Here is a 12,005-nt window from a genome sequence, read left to right on the forward strand (position 1 = left end):
CAATGGTGCAAAAGTAATGAAGTAAAGTTTTGAAGGAAATATTCTGAAAATTATTCTCCACTCAGATTGAAAACATTCTGATTTTTGCTGAAAATTGCTTTATCATTGGGGATAGAAAGTCGTCTTCCACAATGCCTATGAACTGCACTCCAACAAGGTAAATAGCTTTAATATTTAAAAATTTAGCTTTAAGCATGCAAGAGTCTCTGAGAGAACACTCCTGAAAAAAAGCATCTGACAGTACAACTTTTAGAAGCATGCCAGGTTAGGGTTCATTACCTATATTTTGGTTCAAAACTATCTTATAAAGCAAAACACAGGATCTGTCTCTGTTCAAGTTTATTAGGCTCCTCAATAGTCAAGGGGAATAACACCATATTATCTTTGTATGCTATAAAAAAACACTGAAATAATACACCAAAAGTTTATAAGTGTGATTAACTTGCAGTACAGTAAAAAACCAATAATAATAAATACCTCCATTTTGATTATGTATCAATTCCTAAATGCTTTTTGAACAATAATTTTTAGAGAGTGTATTTACTAATAGCCAACTACATTAAGAGGTCTGGAGGAGTGAATAATTCAAGAAACAGAAAACATTTATGATTTCCACCCATTCTTAGAATTAAGTAAAAGAACATTATAAAACCATGCTCAAATCACTTGCTTCCCCTGTGCCTTGTGAGAACTGAATCCCAATTTTAGCTAAGATCAATCTAAATTGAACTAGGCAGGAAATAGAGACTCTGACATCCCACTTTCTGGCATATTTCCTTTGAAGTTTTCTATTCATAATCCGAAAGGCGATGTGTCCACTTATTGCAACAAATAATTTGGCATTTCATGTTTAAGGTCAGTAAGAGTGGGACCTTATTGTGATTCCTGCATCAATAATAATGGCTATAATTTACTAAGGATTTTTCTTAAGTTAGGCATGTACCTACAACAACCCTGTGAGGTAAGTCTTATTCCATTACTTAAGTGAAGAAATTTAGGTACACAGATAATGACTTGTCAAGACCAAATAGCTAGTGCATGAAGGAGCCAGGATTTGAACTCAGTACTATAGAACTGAGGCCTTAGAAACCAAACTTGTAAGAAACATTTCATGTTTTTAAAAATAGCAAGATGCACAGGAATATACATATAACATATAAATAAAACTGTGTTATTCTTATAAGGCCATATTTATGTCCATTTATTTTCCCCAACCTTGCTCCTAAAAAACGGTTTAAGGCAGCTAAGCTTTGACCTATAAATATATATTGACAGTGAGGCATTAATATAGAAAAAATTTCACTGACTATCCTTACTTTCCAAAAGACAGAACACTTTATTTTCCATCTCAAGCTCTGTTTAAAAGTGTCTCTCTAAATAATCCTCAAATGTTTTGCTCTTAAGAGCTGAGGGCAATGAAATAATAGAGGAAATGACCAAAGATAAGGAGGCTGTTACACACAAACCTTGCTTCTGGCTGCTGGCTGCAGTGACAGGGGTGCTGGCAGCAAGATGAGCACTCTCCACAGTCCCACAAACCACAGGGCTGTGCTCAGGAGCCTGGCTGGGCAGCTGCTGGGATTTGAAGTACAAAAAAGGGTGATAATGAGCGTGCGAACATAAAAGCTAGCAACATGGAACCCAAGCAAGTGGGAAAGACAGAGTAGGGCAGGAGATCACAGAATTTAAAAGCAAAGGAAAGCAAAGAAAAAATATATCGGCCAGTTTAATAAATTCAAAAAGTAACGGGAAGACAGGGAAGAAAAGGAAAGAGGCAGCGGCAGCAAGAAAGGGGAAGGAAAAGAGATGATGATTATTAACCACGGTGAGAAGACAGCACAACAATCATTAGTATAAAGCATTCTCCAGTATTCCTTTCTAAGGACAGACAGACTTTCAACCTAACAACAGATGTCACATTCAAGAGGGAATTTAACATTCTCTTAGTCAGAAACCAGAGAGATTTGGTCAACTTTTAAAACAATTACTTGAGGTAACTGTCCATTTAATCACACACACGAAACGCGATTTGGAAAATCTCTCAAGGCACTTTCACCTCAAAATGTCTTTAGATTCCGGGTTAAGGATAGTAATTTTTCAGAGTCAGAAATTTGAGTAAAACATCTGGCTTTTCAGAGCTAAGAGGGAACTCTCATTTTCACTCACTCAGTATACTGTAATAACAAATGCCCATCAAAGTCCTAGCAAAGTAGGCTGAAAAACTGCAGCCGTTGTTCAACTTACAGGGAACAGAATTGCACTAGGAAGGACAATGAAGGCAAGAACACTCATTCTCCATCACATTCCAGGCAGGGATTCGCTTCGTATTTGAAGGTTACACAAAGGCCACAAAACAATGTCCTTCCTGAGATATCTAAGGTCAATTTTTTGATGGCTATCATCTTCCACATTGAATTCTGTCAATGCTATCAGAGCAGAACTCCCTGCACAATTCTGATTTTATTTGTTTGTTTTTTTAAAGAGGAGAGGGGGAATTAAGGTATGGATAAATTTGGGTGGACAAGACCATTTAAAGTGGCAGTTAATAAAGAATATTTTTAAGCCTCACATAGAGTGGGAACATAAAATGAAATATATCAGTTTAGAAACATATCATTTATCATCTGTCATTTAAGCAAAGATGTTTTTTGGAATGTACAATATGCAATTTATATTTGACTTTATATGGACTGTAATAAGCTACCAGGAGTGGGGAAAATACTATTACTTCACCTATCATTAGATCTTGAAAGTGCTCATATTCCACAATTACTTCTGAATGAAAACTACTAAAATCGTACTTCCATATATAAAAAAAGAGTTATTGTTTTCACTTTGAATCACTGCCAAGTAAATGAACAATACTGCCATGATCACTCTACTCTGAATCCTTAGTTCCAGTGGGAAAAATCTGTATTTTTAAAATTCAAAAATTAGGAAGGCTTCATAGCTATAAATGAAAATACAGACTCAGTTCAATTCTAGAAATGAAAATAGTTCTAGAACAAAGGAAAGATTCATTGTTACTTAACATTTATTAAACAGTTATCTGCATAGCCCAGGAAAGAAAAAACTATAAATTGTCGTCATTTACCTGAAAGGAAGAAAATATTAACACTCCAATTGCCTGAGAAATTAATAACCAAAAAAGGGTAATTGATCAAATTAAATCACCAAAATGACATCTATGGATGAGATGTTTAAGATGATGATACTTACAAACTTATATACATCAGGTTTTTTTCACTGTAAAATAAAAATACTTTCAATCATATTAAAGAGACAGCTGCACACAGACTTTTTTTTTTTTTTTTTGAGAGGGCATCTCTCATATTTATTGATCATATGGTTGTTAACAACAATAAAATTCAGTATAGGGGGGTCAATGCTTAATGTACAATCATTAATCCATCTCAAGCCTAATTCTCGTCAGTCTCCAATCTTCTGAAGCATAATGAACAAGTTCTTACATGGTGAACAAATTCTTATAGTGAATAAATTCTTACATGGTGAACAGTACAAGGGCATTCATCACAGAAACTTTCGGTTTTGATCACGCATTATGAACTATAAACAATCAGGTCAAATATGAATATTCATTTGATTTTTATACTTGATTTATATGTTGATCCCACATTTCTCCCTTTATTATTATTATTATTTTTATTTTTAATAAAATGCTGAAGTGGTAGGTAGATGCAAGATAAAGGTAGAAAACATAGTTTAGTGCTGTAAGAGGGCAAATGTAGATGATCAGGTGTGTGCCTGTAGACTATGTGTTAATCCAAGCTAGACAAGGACAGCAAAACATCCACGGATGCAGAAGATTTCTCTCAAAGCAGGGGGGGTGAGGTTCTGAGCCTCACCTCTGTTGATCCCCAATTTCTCACCTGACGGCCCCCCTGCGACTGTGCCTGTCTTAGGTTGTTCCTCCCTTGAGGAATCTTACCCGTCTCTGGCTAACCAGTCATCTTCCGGGGCCATACAGGGAAATGTAAAGTTGGTAAGTGAGAGAGAAGCCATATTGTTTGCAAAGGTTAGCTTTTTACTTCTTTGCAGATTTATGCCCTGTGGCTTCTATGCCCAGCAGACCTACATTATTATTATTTTTTTTTTTGAGAGGGCATCTCTCATATTATTGATCAAATGGTTGTTAACAACAATAAAATTCAGTGTAGGGGGGTCAACGCTCAATGTACAATCATTAATCCATCTCAAGCCTAATTCTCATCAGTCTCCAATCTTCTGAAGCATAACGAACAAGTTCTTACATGGTGAACGAATTCTTACATAGTGAATAAATTCTTACATGGTGAACAGTACAAGGGCATTCATCACAGAAACTTTCGGTTTTGATCACGCATTATGACCTATAAACAATCAGGTCAAATATGAATATTCGTTTGATTTTTGTACTTGATTTATATGTTGATCCCACATTTCTCCCTTTATTATTATTATTATTTTTATTTTTAATAAAATGCTGAAGTGGTAGGTAGATGCAAGATAAAGGTAGAAAACATAGTTTAGTGCTGTGAGAAGGCAAATGTAGATGATCAGATGATCAGGTGTGTGCCTATGGACTAAGTATTAATCCAGGCTAGACAAGGGCAGCAAGACATCCACGGATGGAGAAGATTTCTCTCAAAGCAGGGGGGGTGAGGTTCTGAGCCTCACCTCTGTTGATCCCCAAATTCTCACCTGATGGCCCCCCTGCGACTGTGCCTGTCTTAGGTTGTTCCTCCCTTGAGGAATCTTACCCGTCTCTGGCTAACCAGTCATCTTCCGGGGCCATACAGGGAAATGTAAAGTTGGTAAGTGAGAGAGAAGCCATATTGTTTGCAAAGGTTAGCTTTTTACTTCTTTTCAGATTTATGCCCTGTGGCTTCTATGCCCAGCACTTGTCTCGAGGTATCTTTACCACCTGGAGGAATTATGATACTCGGTAAATTCGATATGAGGCACGAATTCTATTTAAGGGTGCACACAGACTTTTTGAAATTAACAAAGGCCTAAGGAGATTTCATGTATAAAGATTTCTAAGAAAAGAATAAAATAACATGTTGGTTAAATCATAGTTCTAGATCTAACTGTGCAAAAAATAGCTATATAGCCACAAAAAGCTAGGAAAGTGCTTCTTAGTTTCATTGGCTACAAAATGAAAAGAAACTGAAGATCCTACAGTCCCTTTCAACTTTAACATTCTCTAACCCCCTGACAGCACCAGGAAAATAAAGTATTAACATACAATTCTTGCTTTAGGTTAATTTTAATTTAGGATGGTCTCAAATTTTAGTTTTACCTCTAATTTCATTTCTTCTCTCCTAACAAAATAATTATAAACAGTCTGTTACAAAAGAGTTCCTTATCATTCTAAAGTACAATCAATCATGGCTTATTTTATATAACTGATGAGTCAGAAAAAATTCCAAACACACTGAAAATTGTGACTCACAACATAGCAACCAATGCTCTATGCATTTTGATCCCTATATGGAAATGAAGCTTTGAGTAGCTAGAGAACTTAGGTACCTGATTCTACACTGCTGAGAATATATTTAAGAGATTTAAAAATCACTGCACTTCATTCACTCTCACTATTGGTGGGAATGAAAATTTATAGAAATCATGTCAGGTGGACAATTACTACCAACATACAAAATAATTCAGTAAAGATGCTCAGGAAGTAAGAGTCACAAGGTTAAGGTTGATTTGAAAACTCAAAATGTTGCTAGAGTACATAATTTATGTTCATGCTAAATTGCCTTCTCAAGAATTTTCAAAATCAAGGCTCTGATTATCAGAAGATAAAATCATCATTCATTTTTCAACTACAGTGATTAGGTAGGTTAAAGCATGGGAAGATACTAGATACAGATAATATCCAAGAAATGAATTTCCTTTATAAATCCAACTTTAGAATCTACTCTGTTGAAGATTATAATATTAAATCTGAAGTACTGACCTCAAGGAGTAATGGTAGATTTGCCCCAAACACTGGAGGAATTGTTTTTTAAACAGTGTTTGCCAACAGGTAACACAGCAACAAAATTTGAAATTGTCCATAAATACTACTTTGTACAACTTAAAATTCATTTCTCTTTACAGAGCACACATTATTACTACCCAGAAGGGGCCACCTTCCTTTACTACCTATTTTCATCTTGAATATGACAGGATGCTTAAGTACAGTGGTTAACACAGGGAATCATTAAGCTATGGCAAGGGGCCACATACCTGTGTTTGTATTGTCATGTGCTATGAACTTTTGTATTTTAAATAGTTGGGGGAAAAAAATCAAAAGAATATTCTTGTACATGAAAATCATATGACATTTATATTGTAGTGCCTATAAGTAAAGTTTTATTGGAACAGCCATGGCCATTCATTCACATATTACCTATGCCACTTCCATGCTACAATGGCAGAGCCGAGTAGTGGTGAAAGAGACAATGGTCTATACAGAAAATGTGTGCTGACCGTATTATAATTAACTGAGAGAAAACCAGAAACTCAGTTATATAAATACAATAACCAAGATGCTGATGTAATTTTTTATCACAAGAGGCTATTTGAATATTTATATTTCATCAATTTTTGATGAACTTTACAAAAGTTCCATTCAATGACTTGAATATAATCCTTGTATAAATACCTCATGTGTTTAACATATATAAATCCTGGAAATAAACAAGGATAGCCCCCCTCCACTGAGAAACATTATGAACATTAAATAGTAAAATAATAATACCACTAGGAAAAAGGACCAAAACATGCTTCTTTCAAAAGTGGGAGAGAATTCTCCCACATTCATTCACTCAAAAGGGGTATATATGTTGTGTTTCCCTCTGGTGTCTAACATGTACCAAACATTCAAAACCCACTGGTAACTATAACAGACAAAATCCTTAGCTTCTTGGAGCATATATTCTATCAAGGGAAGCATATTAAAGAATAAACACATACATAAACACAAAATTTTTCAGCCATTAAAAAAAAAGAATGACATCTTGCCATATGAGGTAACATAGATAGACCTTGGGGGTGTTATGCTAAGTCAAATAAAGTCAGAGAAAGGAAAATACCATATGAACTTAATTATATGTAGAAAACAGAACACCAAGCTCATAGATACAGAGAACAGATTGGTGTTTGAAAGAGGCAGGTGTGTGTGTACATGTTAACATGTGCATGTGCAAAGTAGGTAAACAGTGAAAAGTTACAAACTTACAGTTATAAAATAAATGTCATGGGGATGTAATATACAGAATAGTGACTACAGTTAATATTGCATTGCAAATTTTAAAGTTGCTAAGAGTAAATCTTAAAGGTTCTCATCATGAGAAAAAAATATTGTATAACTATGTATGATGATGGATATTAACCAGACTTACTGTAGATCATTCACAATACATACAAGTGTTGGAAAATCATATTGTATACCTGAAACAAATATGTTGTCTATCAATTATACATTAATAAAAAAATTTTTGCTTCATATTAAAAAATGAATAAACCACAAAATCATTTAATCACAAAAGCTATAAATGCTACACTAGAGTGGTAAAGATAAAGAGTACAGAGATGAAATAAGCCAGGCAGAGAAAGACAAGTACCAAATGATTTCACTCATATGTAGAGTATAAGAACAAAGAAAAACTAAAGGAACAAAACAGCAGCAGAATCACAGAACCCAAGAATGAACTAACGGTTACCAAAGGGAAAGAGACTGGGCAGGAATGGTGGGAAGGGAGGGGTAAGGGCAGGGAAAAAGAAAGGGGGCCTTATGATTAGCATGTATAATGTGGGGGGGGTGCATAGGGAGGGCTGTGCAACACAGAGAAGAAAAGGAGTGAGTCTACAGCATCTTACTATGCTGATGGACAGTGACTGTAATGGGGTTTGTGGGGGGGACTTGGTGAAGGGGGGAGTCTAGTAACCATAATGTTCTTCATGTAATTGTAGATTAATGATAATAAAATGAATTTTAAAAAAAAGAGTACAGAGAAGACAACACAAAGAAATAAAAGGCATCCAGATTGGCAAGGAAGAAGTAAAACTGTCCCTGTTTGCAGATGACATGTTACTGTATGTAAAAAACCCTAAAGAATCCACTCCCAAACTACTAGATCTAATATCTGAATTCAACAAAGTTGCAAGATACAAAATTAATACACAGAAATCTGTGGCATTCCTATACACTAACAATGAACTAGCAGAGAGAGAAATCAGGAAAACAATTCCATTCACGATTGCATCAAAAAGAATAAAATACCTAGGAATAAACCTACCCAATGAACTGAAAGACCTATACTCTGAAAACTACAAGACACTCTTAAGAGAAATTAAAGAAGATACCAATAAATAGAAACACATCCCATGCTCATGGATAGGAAGAATTAACATTGTCAAAATGGCCATCCTGCCTAAAGCAATCTATAGATTCAATGCAATTCCTATCAAAATACCAACAGCATTTTTCAACGAACTAGAGAAAATCGTCCTAAAATTCATATGGAACCACAAAAGACCTCAAATAGCCAAAGCAATCCTGAGAAGGAAGAATAAAGCAGGGGGAATTAGGCTCCCCAACTTCAAGCTCTACTACAAAGCCACAGTAATCAAGACAATTTGGTACTGACACAAGAACAGACCCATAGACCAATGGAACAAACTAGAGAGCCCTGATATAAACCCAACCATATATGGTCAACTAGTATACTATAAAGGAGCCATGGACATACAGTGGGGGAATGACAGCCTCTTCAACAGCTGGTGTTGGCAAAACTGGACAGCTACATGCAAGAGAATGAAACTGGGTTCTTGTTTAACCCCATACACAAAAGTAAACTCAAAATGGATTAAAGACTTGAATGTCAGTCATGAAACCATAAAACTCTTAGAAGACAACATAGGCAAACATATCCTGAATATAAGCATGAGCAACTTCTTCCTGAATGCATCTCCTCAAGAAAGGGAAACAAAAGCAAAAATGAACTCATGGGACTACATCAAACTAAAAAGTTTTTGTACGGCAAAGGACACCATCAACAAAACAAAAAGGCATCCTACATTATGGGAGAATATATTTGTAAATGACATATCCGACAAGGGGTTAACATCCAAAACATATAAAGAACTTAAACACCTCAACAAACAAAAAGCAAATAAGCCAATTAAAAAATGGGCAGAGGTTCTGAACAGACACTTCTCCAAAGAAGTTCAGATGGCCAACAGACACATGAAAAGATGCTCCACATCGCTAATTGTTAAAAAATGCAAATTAAAACCAATAAGGTATCACCTCACACCAGTTAGGATGGTCAACATCCAAAAGACAAACAACAACAAATGCTGGCGAGGATGTGGAGAGAGTGGAACCCCCCTACACTGCTGGTGGGAATGTACATTAGTTCATTGTGGAAGCAATATGGAGGTTCCTCAAAAAACTCAAAATAGAAATACCATTTGACCCAGGAATTCCACTCCTAGGAATTTACCCTAAGAATGCAGCACACAAGTTTGAAAAAGACAGATGCACCCCTATGTTTATCGCAGCACTATTTACAATAGCCAAGAAATGGAAGCAACCTAAGTGTCCATCAGTAGATGAATGGATAAAGGTATGGTACATATACACAATGGAATATTATTCAGCCATAATAAGAAAACAAATCCTACCATTTGCAACAACATGGATTGGAGCTAGAGGGTATTATGCCCAGTGAAATAAGGCAGGTGGAGAAAGACAAGTACCAAATGATTTCACTCATCTGTGGAGTAAAAGAACAAAGCAAAAATTGAAGGAACAAAACAGCAGCAGACTCACAGAACCCAATAATGGACTAACAGTTACCAAAGGGAAAGGGACAGGGGAGGGTGGGTGGGAAAGGAGGGATAAGGGGAATAAGGGGCATTACAATTAGCACACATAATGTAGGGCAGGGGCACAGGGAAGGCAGTATAGCACAGAGAAGACAAGTAGTGACTTTGTACATGACATATCCGACAAGGGGTTAACATCTATTCTATTTTGAGTTTTTTGAGGAATCTCCATACTGATTTCCACAATGGTTGAACTAGTTTACATTTCCACCAGCAGTGTAGGAGGGTTCCCCTTTCTCCACATACTTGACAACATTGGTTGTTGTTTGTCTTTTGGATGTTGGCCATCCTAACTGGTGTGAGGTGATATTTCATTGTGGTTTTAATTTGCATTTCTCTGATGATTAGCAATGTGGAGCATCTTTTCATGTGTCTGTTGGCCATCTGAATTTCTTCTTTGGAGAAGTGTCTATTCAGCTCCTCTGCCCATTTTCTAATTGGCTTATTTGCTTTTTGTTTGTTGAGGTGCATGAGCTCTTTATATAATTTGGATGTCAACCCCTAATCGGATATGTCATTTATGAATATATTCTCCCATACTGTGTAAGAGTAATTCTTAAAACAAAAGAAAGGGAAAAAAGGGAGTAGGGAGAGGAAGAAAGGCACATAGTTCATTTTAAAAATTAAGTAATTTTGATACACCATCCCATCCCTTTGGAGGTCGACAATTTTGGAAGCTTTGCCTATATAGTATCATGTACTTTCACCCTACAGGGTCCCATAATGACTTACTAAAGAAATGTTACTTTTACCTTATTGCTATCAACAACAGAGATAGAGCTGAGAAATTCTGATGCTGAAAGTAACAAAAACTTCCCCTTCTTTACCATTTTAATATTTAAAAGCTAAAACCCTGAGATTACCTAGTATGATCCCTCACTTTACATGAAAAAATAGGGGTTTAAAGGACTTAACATTCTGGCCCATGGATATAAATCTGAGAGATTGGAGACCGCAGCAAGTCTTCCAGTACTCATGATGTCCATCCACATGCCTCCGTGCATGTGCTGTGTGTGATCATCTGAATCATTACCCGTATACACATATGTATATTTTTTATATACTTGAGATATAAAATTTGCAAAAGTTATTCCATAGATCATTTTGAAACTTAGAAAGCAGGACAATTTCAAATTCAATCTACTGTTTAGGGTAAAAACCTGGTTCCTCTTTCCATTCTCCTCTCATAAGGCCAGTGCAGTTTCCGTCAATGAATTTTTCTTAGCTTGATTGCTTACCAAAATCAAATTCATTAATCCCTCTTCAAACATCCCCATGTATATTCCATGTTTTGTTCTGCTATGAATCCAGGTGTCTGAACTTGAAGAGTCACTCCTGAGTCTTCACTCTCTCCTACATCTAGGGGTACCATGTGTCCTCATTTACCTAGACAGTATTGGTTTATGCCTACTGTCCCAACAAAATGACTAATGGCATCTCCATTCACTTATAAAACTGCTCCAATTTAGATAATAAATTATATGGGCACTCTTGTATGATTCTTATCTAGTAACCAATGCTGAATAGTTCTTTAACTGGCTTCCTCTCCTGCAAGTGACTTCCTAATTTATCAAACGAAATGACAATAGTCTCCCTTCATCCAATTTCTGATCTCCATGTGTCTTTTTGCATATGTTGCCTCTCTACCTGGAATACTCTTCTCTCCCCTTTCATTCGTGAATAACAATCTGGGCACTCAGATCAAATGGCATCTCTGCTGTGAAGCCTTCCCAGACTCTTCTAGTCATCCTCTGTGTCTCCTTAAATAATAACAGTTGTAATACTAGTAACAAGCAATATTCATTGAATGTACATTATGTCCTGAGCTTAAACAATTTTAAATTATTTTCTCTCATTCTATTCTTATAGTAACTCCATCTGATAGGTTTTATTTTCCTCATTTTTAAAAATATGGAAGCTAAGTCTTTGGAAGATTAGTCTAAAGTTACAAAATTACATCATGGAACTGGGGGACTTGAAATCAAGTATGTCTGATTCTAAGCCAAAGCTTTAAATTTCTCTCTCCTGGACCATTAATAGGTTTTGGTGATCCAACACACTTGACTCAGTGCTGCAACTCTGTTCCAGTTGATCACCTCTGTGCTTTCATAATTCTCTGT

General features: G+C 35.9%; 1 protein-coding gene across 14 annotated transcripts in view; it reads right to left on the reverse strand.

Annotated features, from left to right (window-relative positions):
* Positions 1 to 12,005, reverse strand: part of EIF4G3 (eukaryotic translation initiation factor 4 gamma 3) — a 377,936-nt gene that overhangs the window by 128,229 nt on the left and 237,702 nt on the right. For 11 of the 14 annotated variants that reach the window (XM_073233344.1, XM_036999821.2, XM_036999830.2 and 8 more), the window contains one exon: positions 1,467 to 1,575. In XM_073233344.1, the coding sequence (XP_073089445.1) occupies positions 1,467 to 1,575 (109 nt within the window). The remainder of the gene's footprint in view (positions 1 to 1,466; positions 1,576 to 12,005) is intronic. The other 3 variants (XM_073233342.1, XM_073233341.1, XM_073233343.1) reach the window with 1 other exon arrangement.

This window comes from Manis javanica, chromosome 4 (assembly GCF_040802235.1).
Source record: "Manis javanica isolate MJ-LG chromosome 4, MJ_LKY, whole genome shotgun sequence".
Classification (NCBI taxonomy): domain Eukaryota; kingdom Metazoa; phylum Chordata; class Mammalia; order Pholidota; family Manidae; genus Manis; species Manis javanica.